At 34.1% G+C, this 20,147-nt stretch overlaps 1 protein-coding gene across 2 annotated transcripts; it reads right to left on the reverse strand.

The window, feature by feature from the left end:
- Positions 1 to 3,043: 3,043 nt before the first annotated feature.
- On the reverse strand, positions 3,044 to 5,734 carry LOC123523665 (uncharacterized). Of its 2 annotated transcripts, none has more exons than XM_045301319.2 (2): positions 5,667 to 5,734; positions 3,044 to 5,527 (listed from the first exon to the last, which is right to left on the reverse strand). In XM_045301319.2, the coding sequence occupies exons 1-2, from the start codon at positions 5,704 to 5,706 to the stop codon at positions 4,341 to 4,343; spliced, it is 1,227 nt and encodes a 408-aa protein (XP_045157254.2). In that variant the 5' UTR covers positions 5,707 to 5,734; the 3' UTR covers positions 3,044 to 4,340. Both variants share the same exon structure in this region, with proteins under 2 accessions (XP_045157254.2, XP_045157255.2).
- Positions 5,735 to 20,147: the final 14,413 nt, after the last annotated feature.

Raw genomic sequence — 20,147 nt, forward strand, 5'->3', positions numbered from 1 at the left:
AGATGCTGTTCATTTACTAAAAATATCTGTTGTTTTGTGATATACTGCTAAACCTTAAAATGGCATCATTATTGACGTAACGTATAAAATTTCAGATTCTTTCGATGTAACTTAACGGGGTTTGACATGCATATATAGTACAGAGTTTTTTAACATTGTATCAGTTCTGATTGTAGATCTACTGTAATATTGAATCTTGTATGATGAGATTTTATAAGTAATTATAAGACTTTATAAAAAAAACTTAATAATGTCAATACTACATTTACTTTTGTTAACCTGATGTATATTTAGTTATCAATAAGTTGTGATAGATCATTTACTTATGTACAGACAAAATACTGAACCAGGAAGGTGAGCTTCAATCAGGCCTAAGCAAAAATAAACTTATCAGTGTACTATGTACTAAGTGTAAAGTCGATCAAATATCATGTGTCTTTTTATCTTAGATTTGCTCAAAATAATGTGTTGACACGAAAACAAAACAAAGACAAAAGTCCAACAGGGGCAGCCACATTCAAAGAATGCAGCCGCATATACAGCACTCCACGTGGAAATATGTGCATGTGCAACTGTATATACGCACACATCAACTGAACATGTGCACACACTAACACAAAAGAACTCATTAATAACAAAGTAGCAACAAACATACACAAAAACATACAAGGAACACAGTAGGACACCGCCTTGGAACGGTCAGTGGCAAAAGCACTACTGAGGAGTTTTTAACTAGCTTGCTTCTGCCAGACTTCACTCTTTTAGCCCTACCATTCCTATATGACAGGACAGTGTAAATAAAATTGCTCCCCGCCAGGTGAATCCCAAACGCATGAAACAGTAACCACAGGAACACATCGTAAAACACAAAATATGCTCATGTAAAGATGCATAAATCAAAATCCATTGAACCATAAACATATGTACTCAATGACTTTACAAAAGCCACAGCACCAAGGGGACCACCATTAAGGGCACTACGGCGCAGGACAGGTGACAAATATCAAACCAGTCCTTCCCAAGAGTGGGATTTAAGAGGTAAAGGAGTCCCCACCTGTCCCGTCTTGGCACAGTCAAAGAGGAATTCGTAGTGACCAACTGTAAAAGGCCTGAACACTAAGCATGCAGTGTGTCGAAACCAGGATACTTTTTTTTTTTTTTTTTTTTTTTGATTTTAATGCAGACCGACACTAATTTTGTCATATGCAGACGACTTTCCAAAATCAATTAACATTATATTATGTCTATCAGTTTTTAGCCCGACTGTTCGAAAAAAAGAAAAGGTAAAGCTATTTGACTCGCACGTGCATCTGCGCCCCGATTTGGTTAAGTTTTTTATGTAACCAAGTGGCCACTTGTGACAAATGTGAATCTTCATACACATGTTCGCTGTGATTCAATGACTTACATTGCACAGTTTCCATAACTCTATTTTGCCTTTTTGACTTGGCAGTTTTTGGTTCGGATTTTTCTGTGTGTGCTGGTGTCTCGGTGTGAGTGGATCGAGGCTTCGCAGACTTGTTCACTGTGGTGGTCTAGAGAGCGGTGCATGGGTTCCGTGCCTCTAAATTGCATTGCCCCCTTTTCGACTTGTATCCATTTATTTGACAAGCTGTTGAATGGTCAAACGTTGCTGTCCTCTGGCAGATTTTGTTAGTTTTTTTTCCGAAATCAATGGAGTCAGGTTCATGTGAGAAAAGAAAATGTGCAATTTTTTAACTCCTCATCCCCCTAGAATTGACTTAAAAACAAAGAAAAATATCAAACAGGGAATGCCACGCACCAAAAGCGCAGCCTCCCCAAAACGAACCCCCCAGCACGCAAACGCGTGCACCACACACACACACACACTCAAAGCTTACACATCAGGACAAAACGAACAACACACACACACACACACACACACACACACACACACACACTCAAAGCCAACACATAAGGACAAGACGAACAATAAGCATACACAAACGCGCGCACACAGCAGGATTCTATAATAGTGAAATTGAATTAACTCAATGATCACAGTTGACGGGAAGCTTCAACAACAGCCTGAGTGGAATGAACGTTATGATACCAAAGGCCAAGAAAATTTAAAAAAAACCCACTAAATTCAAGTACGGGGAGACATTTTACAACCGCCACATGGCATTTAATGACTGTTTTATAATGGTTAGTAAAATTTTAAAAACTATCCATCGGAAGTGTAGAATGCAACCAAAATAATGTAAAAATAAACTTGGTTTGAATGTCATCCGTGCAGGTCACTTACACAATTGAAGTCTAAATGATATTAAAGGTAACGGACCTGCTACATTTTTATCATTTATAGCACGTTGTTCATGAAGGACAGAAACGTCAGCATTATTTTATTCTGGGAAAAGGACTGACTTATATAGGATTGCATTCTGATTCCACTTTTATATGAAGTTCCAATCTAATGTATAGGTTACATTGAAAGTATTGCACATTTAGGACATTTTCAGAGTGCATAAAAGGGAAATAATTTTTTTGTCAAAATATGTCAGAATTATGGAACATTGTACATAAACTTGCCTTATGATCTTTATAGTCTGTTTTGAAGTTCGATGCAATATTTTCATTGATTTCGGAGGTCTTTAAAGAAATCATTAATTTTGCTACATTTTCTAAGTAAAAAGGAGTTCATAATTCTGTCACAATAAAAGGCAGTGTTTTTGAACTTAGTATAATTCTGTCACAATAAAAGGCAGTGTTTTTGAACTTAGTATGTAAACTTTCGTTATGAACTAAAAGGCTTGTATCAAGTACCAATCAAATACATGAATAGGTTTCAAAATTATTAAAGCAACTGTCCTTTTTTGACATTTTCATACATACTTTTCTTTCGGTAAAAACAAATGCAAAACACTTGTGATATTTCAGCTTATGACATACTTTTCTTTCTCTTAAAACTAAACAGAATGCAAGATTTAGTGTTTAACATACCAAAATTATGCAAGATGTGGTTCCCCCTCCCATAGTCTTCCCCACCCTGGTACCCCAGCTTTGAACCCCTTAACCCTGATATGTATAACACTCTGTACATTCTATTTGATTCACCCAATGCACTGACCTAAACAATGGCATGCATTTATTTAATTCAGACCTCAGAGCATTTTGGCTCATTTATCTTTTAGGTATCAATCAAATAATTCATATACTCGTACATGGACATTTATAGCACACATTTAACTATTTTGACTGTGCTCAGAATTGGGAACTAAACTGCTCCTTATATAAAAATTTAAGAAACTTGCATAGTTATTTAATGTGTTCTTAAACAAATTACTTAATACAGAACGTGTATCTTTATAGTGCCTATTAGTGCCTGTAAAAAGGACCTTTTACAAATTTTATTGAATAAACAATAGTATAACAGCATAACTATTTGGAAAATATGGTTTACTGTGGAAAAAAATCAAGTTCTGAAAAAAAATCTGACTTTCTTAGAAAGCGAAAATCATTTCTTTTTCCAGTCAACCCCAAACATTCAAATGCTAAGCCCCTCCGTGCACACATTTCATAATCACAGAAATGACAATGAGGTTACACTTGTGCAGTAAATACCTGCTCGCTGGATTGGTGTGTATTTCAAGTTTATTTGTAATCGTCCGCATTATAATCAATGGATAGTGTAAGACAAGTACGTTTTCGGATTCCAGAAATGTTCCTGGTTCTTAAGCCAGATAGGTATGAAAGTTGAGAGAATGTCAGAATACAGTGTCACTAAACAGTTTGTTTTACAAAACAGTTTTATTCTCTGATGTCTTTAACATCCCAGATTGGTTTATCTTCGACTTCGTCATGTATGTACACATTACCCATGAATTTTCTATCAGCTGGCTTTGCCTTGTCAAAATCAGTATCTAAACTGCTCATTATAATTTGGATATTTCCAAACGGTACCTCTTCAGTGTCAACTACTTTAAATGTTTCTTGTGTGTCTTGAAATTCTTCCACACCGTCATCATCAGCATCAGTGACATTGTCAAAACTCTTTTCTTCGCCTTTAGTATTTTCATCTTTTAAGTCTGACTTTGTTTCAAACATGCAGCTGTCCTTTGTGAACCAATTACCTGCTTCAAAAGGCGTTTTCTTTTTGCTAATATTGTTACTATCTATTATTCTAGGACGATTCCTAGAATGTAACACTTCTATCTTTTCTTTATCATATCTTTTATGTATAGCAACGTTTTCTTTCCTTATGCCTTCAAATGAATCAGAAGTATTATCTGTCCTTCTCGTGGACGTACGTCGAGCATTTTCAAGGGCTAACGAATTAATTCTGTCCTCGATTGCTGGAAACCATGGAACAAAAACTTTCATTTCATGGAAATGTACAGAAAATTACTTCTGATGGAAAGAAAATTTTGCTGTACCATAGACAATGTTCTACGTATGGACTTATGTCCAACTACAGATTTGAAACATGCATGTATGGCATTGTAAACAACGTGACAAACAGGCCGGTCAAATACTCTGTGCAAAATCCACGTCATGGCCTTGTTTGTACAAACAAAATTCCATAAAGAACTGAGACGTAAAGACACTGGGTTTAAGACAAAGTGCTTTTGCTTGTATAGTAGTACACACATCTTACAAAGCATGTAGCTCGTCACAATCACAACCAATACCCAATAAATAACGGGTACAGTTTTCAAGACAAGATTTCTCAAAATGTAGTTGCACGCAGGGATGAATGTATAAAACGAATGGAACGATATAAATGATGTTAAAAGAATTATAAATGTATATTGCATGGTCGTGATGTCTTTCATCCATAGCTTTAGATTGTGGAACGTCATTGTTCGAAGAATGGTACTGATAGCTTGTCGACCAGTTGGCAGCTGCTGCACAGTTATAATTCTTGCTTGGTACAAAATGTAACAAGTTAAGGACGTGATAACTATGAAAACCGATAACCAATAACACACAATTGTAATCTTTAAAACAACTTCACGAAGAATAAAATATGCTATCGAAACGTATTTAGTAATTATATCTTCCAAAGGCATGGTGTTAAGCATAAAATCGAAAATCTCGTATGGAATCCAGATGATAATTATAAGACCGCGATTCACAACTACCTTCAGAATGATATCCAGCAGGAGGTACAGTGTCGCGTCAATAAAACCACAAAGCAGTACTTTCACAACTGTAGCAGGAATCCTCAGACAATAATCAAACACAGTTACAAGAGTGTGTACAAGTGTCGAAAGGGCGTTGGAAACTTCACCAAGAGTCGAAAGAATTATCCGAAACGGATAGAGTATCCGGACACCTGTCGTGTCCCTTGAACCTAACTTCGATGAACTTTGGTCATTCTCTTCAGGTTTCTCATCATCAGTAACAATATTGCGAAATCTAGCTTTCATGTTGCCTATCGAATTATCCGCATTATCTTTTGCTTTGTGATTGTCTTTTGCTACAACAACTCCTTCTAAAGATTGAAGAACTGCAACAGTGATACAGACAACGACGATGATAGCTTTCATTTTTCTTTTGAAATCTGAAATTAAAGTATATTGGATTAGAAATATTTTTCTAATCGATGAAAACACGTTATACGTGTAAAACAATAAAAAGTACTCTGCTTTATCTTTCTATGAAATGAATTGCAAACAAATATGACTTTGTAAACTACCTACCGCATATATAGGTGCAATTTTGTTGTAATACTTTTGACATGCACTCATCCTAATAACTTAACTTCCTCTAATGTGATAAGATGACTTAAATGAAATATTGTTTGTTTACATAAGCTGATAGTTTCATTCATTTTAAGTGATAATCGTTTTTTTTTTATGTGTAAATTATCTGCCTGGCTCTTTACAAGTTTTAAGATTTCGGCAAGTACAGTTTCATACACACCAACCTAAATCATATCACCTTTTTAAACTGCAGTTATATTATTAGAAATTCAGCTCTGATTTCCTGTCAATAATTCACATTTCAACTTTTATTTTTAAAACAAAATACCGAAAAAGCATGCTGCAAGATTCAGAATCATGTTGGTTTCATACAGTTTTCGACCTTTGACGATCCAGCCAGTAAGTTGCAAACATCATCCGCTAACAGCTGATTTTACATTATCAAATAAAATATATTATAAGAGAAGTAAATTATTTTTTTAATTAATGTTTTTGTAAGTGCACTTGTGACATTTCATTCAAAAGCCGGAAATTGCACAGAACCTTATATGATGTCTTTGGTGCACAGGTAGTTTCAGAAATTTTGTCAAGTGATAGTGAAACCAAGTTTCAAAAACTTATAGGGAGACGCTTGTTATCTTAACAGAACAGGAATGTTCATAAACATTTTCTAAGAATAGCGATAGAATATGTTTAGCATCATATTAAAAATGCTAGAAATATACAACTTTAACAACGTTCCTTATAAACAAATCTGTATTACTATTGCGCTAACATTGTATGTATAAAGTTTGAATGTCTGTTTTGTTTTGTTCAAAACAACACAATTATATGTAGCATAGTCATTGATATAATATGCAATGATCTATGTTTCGTGTTACATTGAGATGAAGAGATTAATCTTTAATCATAAGCAATGCTCATATAGTCCAAATTATGTAAATGTGTTCAATATTTATATTTCAATTATTTACTAAGATTTAAAAGTTCATAATTTTGTATATATGTTACCTTTCTGTGATGTTATAATATATTTTTTGTCATAGTTATGTAAATCACTCAAATGTGGAAATAAAGAGTATATTTATAAATGTAGTCGGATGCCACTATTTTCGGCAATATTTGGATACGGTTAGCTTTAAAAATGTATATGAAAAAGGTACTCAACGTTTTCATCTATTTTTTATAAATCTATTTACAATTATCGTTCCTTGAATAAATAACTCGGATAAAATAGATCGTGTCGTTTTTATATTTCGTAAATTTGACAATTCTTCATTCTAAACATTTTACACGAAGTTTTTCTTCTCTATATCCTCCATTTTTCTATCTCAGGAATCAAATACTTTTTAGCATTGTAGGAATTTCTGTTAAGCATATACTGATGTTACTTTCATCGCGACATAGCATGTTAACGTGTCAAGGTGGATGTCAGAAGTGATAATATCCTAAGAATCATGGAAAAGATCTGAATCTTAACAAATAAGTAACAAAGATTTGCAGTCCAACTTGCTCAAGAGACCACGTCTATCAAGAGACCACTCGCATTAAGAAATCACTATTTCAGTTCCCATTTTTGTTTTTATAAAGAACAAGTTTTATTGTTTTAGGAGACCAACTGTGTTTTAGAGACAACTTTTTGTCCATCTCTTGGGTAGTCTGTTAATGCAAGTTGTACTGTATAATATTTCGTGCTCTATCTTATTTCGTAAGACCGGCGGTGTAAAATATTTTGATGTGAAACTTCGGTCTATGGCATGTCAAACGTTGCTAAATTATATAAGTGTGTTATTATTATTGTATGTTTGTTATTGTTATTCAATGTCGTGTCATTCATATTCTAAAATTTGCTATTGTTATTGTATATGTCGTTATTCTTATGGTATGTTCGATATTCTTATGGTAAAAGTCATTATTGTTATTCTGTTTCGTTATTGTTATTGTATCTTTGATATTGTTATTCAATGTCGTGTCATTCATTTTCTAAGTCTTACCATTGTCATTGTATATGTCGTTATTCATATTGTATGTTCGATATTCTTATGGTAAAAGTCATTATTGTTATTCTATATTTCGTTATTGTTATTGTATCTTTGATATTGTTATTCAATGTCTTGTCATTCATATTCTAAGTGTTACCATTGTTATTCTGTATGTCGTTATTCTTATTGTATGTTCGATATTCTTATTTTAAAAGACGTTATTGTTGCTGTATAATCATTATTGTTGTATAATCATTATTGTTTTTGTAAGCTTGATATTCGTATTGTATGTGCGATTTCCCGCGATATACTAGTAAATCGCACAGCGACGCTATACAAATACAATCACATAACATAGAATAAGAATGACACGTTTTGTAAATAGAATCGTCAGATATTGAACAACAATGATGACTTTTACCATAAGAATATCGAACAAACAATAAGAATAACGACATATACAATAACAATGGTAGTACTTAGAATGTATCATAACGAAATACAGAATAACAATAATGACTTTTAGAATATGAATAACACGGCATTGAATAACAATAACAAACATACAATAATAATAACATACATATATAATTTAGCAACGTTTGACATGCCATATCGGTCCTTCTGGGCTACAAATGTAAATGTTATTAAGGATTTTTAAAGGAATTCGGAATATCTTAGCTTGAAAACTATAAGAGGTCTGGTTGGTAGAGAAACGGAAATGAAGCAAAGTATTTTGTATAACTAAGAGGCATTGTCTGGTCATTCGTTGACTTCAGCTTATTGTTATATAACTGACACTATGTTTTGCAAGAGTAGCAACCAGAAAATTGCTTCGAAAATGATCTGATGTCTGAAATTCTATGCTCTCCGTTATGTAGGTAAGTGCGCTGGATGAACTGAATCAGATATTTTATTCACATTATAACATTATGTATGTGGTACACGGGTGTATGAGTTGGTGGATCAGGATGGTGGTTAGATGGCAGGAGAACCACATCATGCAGGTTGGGCAATGAGGGTCCTCCCCTAGAAAATTTTGATATTTTAAACGCTAACTCCTGCATTCTTGTGATGAGTTTTGGGGGAAAGAAATGTCTGTCATAAACTGAATGTTCACAAGTGTTTTACCTGGAGAAAGAGGTGTATTTTAACTGAAATGTTTCATTATAAAGAGTTTAAGTTAATAAATATCTTTATTTCACTTTTTGTCATTGTGTTTGAGATTTTTGTTTTCAATAAAGTGTTTATTGTGTTGCGCCTGAGCGCAAAGCAACTGAAAGTAACTGAAAGGGTTATGGCCCCTTAAAGTTTTTTATATTAATTTTTCTGTACTAGTTTTCCTTTAATTTAATATGATTTGAACGAAATATCATAGAAGTGATCAGTACCGAACCGTGTTGTCCATATAATGGGTTTTAAAATTGAAAATTTGTATACATCGTCTACATAGAGATTAAGTCTGGGAGTCTTGTCCCTGTATCTCCTCCTAAACCACCCGAAGGATTTCGATATATTTCACACCAATGAGCGTTGACCTGGCCCGATTTATGATTACAAAACTTGGACCCGTGGGATTAGCTTGTGGGCTGGACTCGAAATGGGCTCGAGGTTATGTGATCGTAGGATGGGCTAAGCCCAAAACATGTACATACTAGTATACTGTTTCAATATAAGTAATGAAAATGTATAGAATGTACATCTTATCGTAAGTTACAAGTTATCATAAGTTACGCAAAAAATCAATTATTTGTAACAAAATATTAATAATATGTTGTCAACAGAATGTTAATATTTGATTTATATTAAACAAATAGAAAATTGATTAATGTTTGAGAATCTTCTTTTCGTATCTTATAATATAAACCAAATTTAGTTGGAAGTTGTAATATGTACTTGTTTATGACTACTAGTTTCAGAGGAGATTGTTATCCTAGGAAGTTGCCTTGAAATTGCTAAAACTGTGACTACCATTTTGCTAAGAAATGGATGCTGTACGAAAGATGATCACAATAACATTGCTTGGATGGTGTTGTTGCTATGGGCATCATGATGTGTATTTGAATGAACCTAATTTTTAAGTTTTTTGGGGGGTTTTTTACAAAAAAATCTCTATTTGGTAGTATAATATTTACCAATAAGAACCTTATTTTATTCCTTATCATATCAAAAAGATGTTCATGCGCTGCACAAAATAGTTTCAATAGTTCAGCTTTATCCTAGCTGTTAATGAATGGCATTGAGACATAAAATAGAAAATAAATCTACCAAACCTCGCCTCCAGCAGACGTCTCAAGGCTTTGATTTCTCCTCTAATAAGTACCAGTAAAGTGTTGCATTTACGGTGTTCACAAAGTGAGACCAGGGTTATCTTATACAAGGATCGGGATGTTCCGACATTTTCCATTTCACTATAACAACTAAATACATAAATAAATCAGTGAACATTGTGATTGGTAAATAAAAAAAAAGATATTTCCGAAATACATGTGGAATCCCTGTGATATCCGAATAAATTTCAAAATTAATTATTGTTCAAAAGGGTGTCATATAAGAATGTTGTGATGTTTTCATTTTAAGAACTTTGTCCTTTACAAAATATAATGGAAAATAATGTATAATTTGATGGTCAACATGTTTTATTTTTAGTGTGAATATATTTTTGGTTTGTCATTACCGTAGCCAAAAAAAAAACAATTTTTAATTTATTGTTTATACAATTGTTCAAAAATATTTTGGAAACCTTATTTTAAAACGAAATGTTAACATCAAACATAGTGCCTATTAAACCGAACTATATTTCATTTCCGAAACTGCTGATTGCGAGCAGATCTGGAAATAATTTTTATTTTACGAATTCTTTGAACATTTGAGACACTTTGGTTCACAAAATAATGTTTTCAATTATGTTGACAGATTAAAGTGTGTTCTTGTTAGAGGATATTGTAACTGTTATTACGGTAATGACAAGATGTTTGCAAAAAGTAAACCAGAAAAGTATTTAAGATAATGTCAAAACGCTATTTTCTACTGTGGATTAGTTTTCTAATAAAGAATAAGCCATCTGTATAAGTCTAAACCAAACATTTGTAAATTATAGACCTTTAAAATTTATCATTTTTATCCCTAAAATTTCAAAAATTAATAGAATGAGCCTGCTGGACAGAGGGATAAAATGTATAACTTATAAATGCAATTATAAAAGTGTCGCACGTGGGACCTATGCCTCTGGTTTAAACGACAAAATCATACTGAAATGTCAGATATATTAGTCAGATCTGTACTAATTTAAGCATGCATGGATTTGTCAGATAACCTTACATAAGGCTCAAGGTTGGAAGTTTGTAGGAGTTTTCTTTCAGTCCCGACAATACCATTTTCGAATAAATTTCATGTTTTCTTTTTTCCATTCAATATGTCAGATTGTCTGTAAAGATTTTTCAAGAAACTTGAATATGTCTAATTTACTTAGGCAAATGTTTAACTGTATTTCCTGGCAATACTCAATTCTTTCGTTTCAAAAATAAGCAAAGGTTTACATGTTGTTAATGAATTGTTTGAAATGTTTACATGTTTTCATGAGTTATTGAATGTATCTGGAAATTTCAATGTGTTTCACTGGTATGGAACTGCAAAAATGGGTTAAATTTACCAAAGACAGACACTTCATTGTACATATGCGATAGCCCAAACCATGGTGTTAATACAAACAAGATAATGTAGAAAAAATACTTTTCTACCTGTTTCTATTATACAAGGATAACATTTGTACACACATCTCCGGAGAGCTAAAACCTCTTTGCAAAGGATGGTGTTTCTATCTAGCCAAGCTGCTAAATAAATTAACCTTTTCAGAGCAACAGCCTCCGTAGCTGTTTTCCAGCGGTAATTCAGGAGGATTCACTATATTCGAAATCGGGGTGTCCGACTACTCTCCAAACAATCGAAATATTTCCAAAACGTAAAATTTGTAATAAAGTTAGATAAAATAATGTTTACTCGAACATGATGTTATAATTAAATAAAGGCTTCCTAAATTTTAAAAAGTTGTATTAGCACTTTTATTAGTTATATTAAAATGAATATTTCTCATTTTCATCTACGTTTTACTTTTTTTCGTACTATGCCGAGGTTGGCCAGGTTCTGTTTACCCCAGTATTATTTTCTGAAGACTGGTTGTTGTTCGAATCTGCTTCATTAAGAATGCATCTATATTAACTAATAAGATATTTATGGCATAGAGGCCTATATTTATAAAGTAGGCCTATATTTGTTTGCCTCAGTTCTATTAGCGGCATGTGATGGAATTATATACTGGTACTTGTTGAAATTAAAAGGCTGAGATAATTCAAATAAAGGATTTTCATTATATTTTGTCGTTTTTTTTTTTTAAATTTATTTTTGTAAATGTTAACAATGTAATGTGCATCGATACAAGATTTTTCAAGTATTATTATTAACTTGCGAGATAAATTATTTCACTTGTAACGTTTGTAACGAATGAAATCATTAATAATTGTAAAGGCCTCTTTTGATTAAATTCTACTTAAATAGGTTAAAGATGAGTTTGTCTTTATCACGAGAATCAGAAAATCCATTGAATTACGCATTTTTTTTTATCTGGGGTAGGAGTAGAATAATGTAATTCAGGGCAAAGGGTAACGAGGTGTTGATTTTGTCGCATTCTCATATATCAAATATAATCTAAACATTAAAATCTGAGTTCTACACAGAAATTATTTCGCTAATATAACAGAGTTTTAAAGGCTATTTTGATTTAATTTTACTAAGAAAAATAAAATAGTAGAGTTTATCATAAAAGGAGGAGATACATGAAAAATACTCAATTGCGCTATATTGTGATTTGGGGGGTAGGCTAAGCGTAGCGTAACGTAATTTTACGCGAAAACGAATTCGGTGACCCCATAATTTTATTCCTTCGATCGACAGAAAATAAAGTTTTCATGATAATGTTAGTTTTTTGTCAATTTCTATCGTTCGAGTTTTACATAAGAGAAGATTAACGCAAACTTTTTATTCAAAACTAAAAGTTATATTTGTCGCTCTGACGTCACTTTAACGTAAATATCGACTTCAACGTTTAAATGATCTCCACAAATTTTACACCATTTCAAAGGCATTTTTAAATGAAATTATAACGAGAAACAAGCAAATCGATACTTGTTGACTGAACAGAACGATTTAAGAAAACAGTCTGACGGACGTGAAATCATGGTTCATCAAAAATGGACGTCAATGGTCGTGTTTGAAGGTTTGTAGAGAAAAAAGTTACAGAAATATCAAAAATGTAAAATACGCATTATATGAGGAATATGCTGAATTTTACATTAAACAAAATTTCGAAACGGAACCCAACAACTTCAAATTAGGCGCATTCCACCTTAACTTGTCTTGTACAGCAAGGTGGCTCCTTGGTCTAGGGGTAAGTTTCTCGCTTTGGGTGCGAGAAGTCCCGGGTTCAAATCCCGGACGAGCTCATATATTTTAGATGTATTGAAAACAAGCACTACTGTCCTATAAAGAGTATATAAAATGTAATTTTATTGTAGATATTAAAATGACAGTTTAAGTGAATCATCAACAAAATTCAAAAGTAAACACTTAAAGTGTATTTTAAGTAATGTCTGCTCATGTGTTGGCTTGATATCTTTATATTTGTTCTCAAGAAATGTCCAGAAAATAGTCACATTTAAATGCTACTCGTATTTCCTAAAAATCACTGGCGCTTGAAAGATGTTAGACGTTGAATTTGGTAATATATGGAAACCATCAAAGCATCTGGTGAAAGGTTTTTAGATCATTTACTAACACATTGCTTAGGGCACGAGAGATCCCAAGTTACATTTGAATGCGAACGAATGTAAATTATTATATAATTCTAACACAATACGCAGAAGTTGCTATATAAAGTACATATAGCAAATAGCCTATATACATGAATCTTCGATAAATTATTATAGCTGTTCCATTTCACCCTACGATTGTAACATAACAATATTCCACTCTGTTTCTATTTGTTTTCCGTTTATATAGTCATTTATGTTCCAGTACTAAATAGTAGTAATATAAAATACATACAATTTCTGAGACAAACAATTACTAATTGATAGATCTATTGACTTTTTGTAAGTTGGAAGAAATTTTCACCACCGTCTACCGAGTGCCGTACTGATTAGCTGCATTTCAACATCAGTATCATATAGTTGGCCATGTATTTTACAATTTATCCGGTGCAGTTAATGCAGGCATCAAGAGCGTTGGTCTATGGATCGCGGGGTCGCGAGTTCGATCCTCGGGCGGGACGTATGTTCTCCGTGACTATTTGATAAACGACACTGTGTCTGAAATCATTAGTCCTCCACCTCTGATTCATGTGGGGCAGTTGGCAGTTACTTGCGGAGAACAGGTTTGTACTGGTACAGAATCCAGGAACACTGGTTAGGTTAACTGCCCGCCGTTATATGACTGAAATACTGTTGAAAAACGGCGTTAAACCCAAAACAAACAAACAAACAAACAAACACAAATGTCAACTACTATAACAGTAAATAACTTATAATCTATGTTCAAGTCGTCCAGACTCCTGTGTTTACGTAGTTTCTATGTCGCAATATCTTGGTGTGCATTTCACCATTTGTGTATTCGAGTGCTATCATAAGAGACATGTACTGTATTTAGAAACTGACTTTTGATCTCCAAGTGTGACCTTCACCTTTAAGCTAGGGTTCTGGGTTTTGCGCATAACACGTCGTCTGATTATGGGGAACATTTGTGCCAAGTTGTATAAAATCCCTTAATAAATGACAGAGTTATGGACCGGACACGAAACAGACCCAGTTCATGCCATGTTAACATTTGAAGCCAAGTGTGACCTTGACCTTTAAGCTAGGGGTCCGGGTTTTCCGTCGTCTTTTCATGGGAAACATTTGTGCCAAGTAATATTAAAATCCCTTATTGAATGACAAAGTTATGGACCGGACACGAAATTAAAGACGAACGGACGGACGTTCCTACATCTGGGTATTTTTGTGGCTACTCTTTTGTTCTCTCTACTGTTCTTTTAGCCACGTAAAAGAAAAATAGCTCCGGCAATAAAAGCCTTACCGAAAGAAAAAGTACAGTTACCTATTGTTCCCAAAGCCACATAACTGTGCATGGGTTCGGACAGACGGACGGAATGACGGACGGAAAAGCGGAATCCTATAGTCTCCGAAATGTTAGATTGGCAAGTAGCAGTAGCAAAAAAATGAACTTAGCAGTAGCAATAGCAAAAGTGTAAAATTGGTAGTAGCAGTAGCAGCAGTAGAAAACTCGCGCAATCAGCAATAGCAGTAGCGAAAGTGTAAAATTGGCAGTAGCAGTAGCAGCAGTAGAAAACTCGCGCAATCAGCAATAGCAGTAGCAAAAACGTGAAATAGGCAGTGGCAGTAGAATACACAGCAGCAATAGAAAAATATTTGGCAGTAGAAGTAGCAGTAGCAGCATTAGCAGTGAGCAGTAGCAGCAGTTCAAAAAAAAGCAGCAGTAGCAGAAGCAAAAATATGAAATTGGTACTAAAACCAGCAGTAGCAAAAATGCGATATTGGTATTAGCAGCAGCAGTAGCAGTAATTGAACAACTCGTTTAAGATTTCACTGAGAAAAACATTCTAACAAAGATTCGTGAAGATTGGAGCAAAAGTGGCCTTTGCAGTGTAAACACACTTTTTCTTTTGATTTGACCTAGTGACCTAGTTTTTGACCCCACGTAACCCAGATTCAAAATCCTGTAAGACTTCGTGATAACAAACATTCTGACCAAGTTTTATGAAGATGGAACCAACAAGAGGGTCATTGACCCAAAAGCGCTCACCTGTGTACAAGGCTTCAAGTGTGTTTGTGTAAGTACACAGTTGGTAAGAGGGTCACACAAGGATCATTTGTGTAAAATTATTCTAAAATCGGGTGAGCAGTTTCATACAGGAAGATTTTTAAAGTTTCCGCTATATACATAAAGGGAAAAGTGACCACGCCCTCCAGCGGCCATTTTTTTTTTGACGAATTGGTATAATTTGAACAATTTTGGTAGAGGGTGACATAAAAACTATCTTTGTAAAATTATTTCAAAGTCGGACAATCGGTTTAGGAGGAGATGTCGTTGGAAGATTTTTTTCTATTTTTAGCTCTGGCAGCCCCTATGTGCAACCAAGCGGAACCGTTTGAACAACTTTGGTAGAGGACCACCCAAGGAACATCATGGCCAAGTTTCATCAAAATCCATTCATTGGTTTTGGAGGAGATGTCGTTTAACACAAATGTTGACAACGGACGGACGACCTGACGCACGCACGCGCAACGGACACAGCATGACCACAATAGCTTACCAGGAGCATTTTGTGCTCTGGTGAACTAAAAATGTAGCCCCTAGAGTGTAAACAAACATTTCCTTTATTTGACCTGGTGACCTAGATTTTGACCCCACGTGACCCAGATATAAACACATCCGAGATTTTATGGAAACAAACATTCTGACTAAGTTTCATGCAAATCAGCTGAAAAATGCAGCCCCTATTGCACACACCAAGTTTTTCTTTGATTTGACAGTGATCTACTTTTGGACCCCAGATAACCTATATTCAAACTTGACCTAGATTTGATCAAGACAATTTGTTCACATTCCACGAATACCCAGTCAAAAATGCAGCCACTACTGCATACACAAGGTTTTTCTTAGATTTGACCAGGTGACCTAAATCTGACCCCAGGTGACTCATATTCAAACGACCTAGATTTCATCTGATCGAATTTCACAAATATTCAGTGAAAATTGCAGCCCCTATTGCACACAGTGTTTCTTTGATTTGACTGGGTGACCTAGTCATTAACCTCAGATGACCCATATTCAAACTTTACCTTGATTTTACCAAGACAAACATTCTGATCAAATTCAACGAATATTTAGTGAAAATGCAGCCCCTATTGCATACTAACAGTTTTCCTTTGATTCGACTAGGTGACCTAGTTTTTGACACCAGATGACCCATATTCAAAGTTTACCTAGATTTTAGCAAGATGAACATTCTGATCAAATTTCATGAAGATCCAGTGTAAAATGCAGCCCCTATTGCATACACAAGGTTTTTCTTTGATATTTGATCGTGTGACCTAGTTTTTGACCCCACATGACCCAGATTCGAACTTGACCTAGAAGTCATCAAGACAAACATTCTAATTTTCATGAGTTTCAAACTTAAAATATGGTCTCCTGAGTATTAACAATCTTTTCCTTTGATTTGACCGGGTGAACTGGTTTTTGACCCCACAAGACCCAGTTGCGAATTTGACTTAGAGGTCATCAAGACAAACATTCTGACCAATTCTCATGAGTTTCAAACTTAAACTGAGTGTAAACAAGATTTTCCTTTGAAATATAGCAATTTCTGTAAAATCAATGGCGAGTAGCTCTAGACCTAATGGTCAGATTTCACTCATAATCGAACTCATCTGAGATCTTATGCTCATATACATTCTGTGTAAATAGGGTTGCTGAAGGAACGAAGGTGTTATAGTGTAAACAAGGTAAAATATAGGTATTTTTTGCAAAATCAAAGGCCCATAACTCTGGTCCAAATGGTGGAACGATCTACCTAGCTATCTGAAAAACATTCAGTCTGAAGCCAACTTCAGATCAAAACTGAAAACACATTTATTTAGGCAGTTTCATGAACAATGAGTGTAGTCTTGTTAAAATACAAAATATCAGAAGTGGTGTAAAATAGTATTTATACATATCCAAATCTCTAAATCTAAGTTCTAGAATCCTGTTCATATTTTGTAAGTATATATTTTAAATGTGTGTTATGTAACTGTAAAGCACAATAGAATATTTTATAATTTTGCACTATATAAATGCCATGTATTTGTATTTGTCCTACTTGTCTGATTTTGTTCAAAATTGAATTCATCCAAGATCTTATGGCAATACATACACTATGTAAATATGTTCTGGATTTGTGAAGAAATGAAGATGCTAGAGTGTAAACAAAGTAAAATATAGTCATTTTTGTAAATCAAGGGCACATAACTCTGGTCCTACCAGCCTGATTTTGCTAATAATTGAAATCATCCAAGATCTTGAGGTCATATACACTCTATGTAAATATGATTAGGATTGGTGAAGAAATGAAGATGCTAGTGTAAACAAGGTGAAATATAGCAAATTTTGTCAATCAAGGGCACATAACTCTTGTCCTACCAGCCCGATTTGGCGATTTCGCTAATAATCTACCTCATCCAATATCTTGGAAGTCATACACATTCTATATAAGTATGATTAGGATTGGTGAAGAAATGAAGATGCTAGATTGTAAACAAAGTAGAGATGGTACCTAAAAATTCAAATTGCATCTGATATTATTTTCTGTTGAAAACTTAATACCGGAGTACCTCAATTATATAATGGTTTAACTTTCATACTACATTTTTCTTGCTGAAAGGCAATATTTAATCCGAAAAATTTGGTCCTACTTGGAAAAGTGAAGCCAGTGACAGATAACTCTTCTATGACTATTTACAAAGTATGCACAGATTCAGGTGTGTTTCCTTAAAATATAGTTTACTTCAAGGTCTATGAATAATCATTCAAACAAAAAAGTTAAGCATTATCTTTCATTTTCGAACGAAATAATTCAGACAATTATTTTTATTCATTACTGTCGATAATTTACAGGCATGGTATGATCATAGGAAAGAAAACATTATTCATGAGAAAAAATATAAATAGACTATAAGAATTTTACGACATCTAATCCCTCAACATTTTACAAAATTCGTTTGCCAAGAATAATGGGGCGGGGCCATATTTGACCCTAGGGGAATAATTTGAACAATCTTAGTAGAAGTCCACTAGATGATGTCACATACAAAATATCAAAGCCCTAGGCCTGTGGTTTTGGACAAGAGGTTTTTCAAAGTTTTTCCCTATATAAGTCTATATAAACCATGTGACCCCCAGGGCAGGGCCATATTAGACCCCAGGGAAATCATTTGAATCATCTTGGTAGAGGACCACTAGATGATGCTTCATACCAAATATCAAAGCCCTAGTCTTTGTGGTTTTGGACAAGAAGATTTTCAAAGTTTTTCCCTATATAAATCTATGTAAATTATAGAAATAAACAAAGGGCCATAACTCACTAAACAAGAGCTGTCGGATGACAGCGCGCTCGACTATTCGAAGAATTGATTGAAGAATGGGGTCAAAATATTTCCATAGTTTTTCAGACTAAACAAAAAAATGGATTAAACAAAAAATGTTCCTGTATTTGTGGATTTCGATTAGTCTTGCACTAACTGGCAATGTGTGACCATGATGGCAAATATGTTAAGTTATATGTCTGGCAAAACATGGACTTATATGAAAAATTTAACTAATTTCCAAGTCCAAAAAGGGCCATAATTCAGTCAAAATAGTTGACAGAGTTATGTACTCTTGCCTACAGATGGAAATCATGTTGATAAACTAGTGTTAAAAGTTTCAAAGCCACAGCTCAAATAGTTTTGACAAAACCCTGACTTGTTAAAAAAAAACTGAACAAATTTCAAAATCCAAAAAGGGCCATAATTCAGTCAAAATAGTTGTCAGAGTTATGTACTCTTGCCTACAGATGGAAATCATAATGATAAACAAGTGTTTAAAGTTTAAAAGCCAAAATGTCAAATAGTCTTGATAAAACATGGACATATATAAAACAAAACCAATTTCCAAGTTCAAAAAGGGCCATAATTCAGCCAAAAAAGACGAGAGAGTTACGTATTCTTGCCTATTGATAGAGACTATTATACTGAACAAGATATAAAAGTTTCAAAGCCATATGTCAAACACTTTACACAAAATATAAACTGGTACGAAAAACTTAACCAAGATTTCTAAGTCAAAAGGGGCCATAATTCAGTCAAAATGCTTGATGGAGTTATGTACTCTTGCCTACAACTGGACATTGTGATGGTAAACAAGTGTTGAAAGTTTCAAAGCTTTATCTCAAAAGACTTTGTCAAAATGTGGACTGGTACGAAAAACTTAACCAAGATTTCTAAGTCAAAAAGGGGCCATAATTCAACCAAAATGCTTGATGGAGTTATGTACTCTTGCCTACAACTGGACATGGTGATGGTAAACAAGTGTTGAAAGTTTCAAAGCTTTTTCTCAAAAGACTTTGTCAAAATATGAACTGGTACAAAAAACTTAACCAAGATTTCTAAGTCAAAAGGGGCCATAATTCAGTCAAAATGCTTGACAAAGTTATGTACTCTTGCCTATAACTGGACATGGTGATGGTAAACAAGTGTTGTAAGTTTCAAAGCTTTATCTCAAAAGACTTTGTCAAAATGTGGACTGGTACGAAAAACTTAACCAGGGTGTGACGCCGACGCCGACGCCGACGCCGACGCCGTGGTGAGTAGGATAGCTCTACTTATTCTTCGAATAGTCGAGCTAA

Source organism: Mercenaria mercenaria, chromosome 3 (genome assembly GCF_021730395.1).
Source record: "Mercenaria mercenaria strain notata chromosome 3, MADL_Memer_1, whole genome shotgun sequence".
NCBI classification, from domain to species: domain Eukaryota; kingdom Metazoa; phylum Mollusca; class Bivalvia; order Venerida; family Veneridae; genus Mercenaria; species Mercenaria mercenaria.

Bases quoted from the DNA above. Each gene is read 5' to 3' on its own strand.
- LOC123523665 (XM_045301319.2), bottom strand. From the start codon at position 5,706: ATGTCAAAAGTATTACAACAAAATTGCACCTATATATGCG. The intron at 5,528-5,666 runs GTAGGTAGTTTA...CTTTAATTTCAG, and splicing joins AAATTGCACCTATATATGCG to ATTTCAAAAGAAAAATGAAA.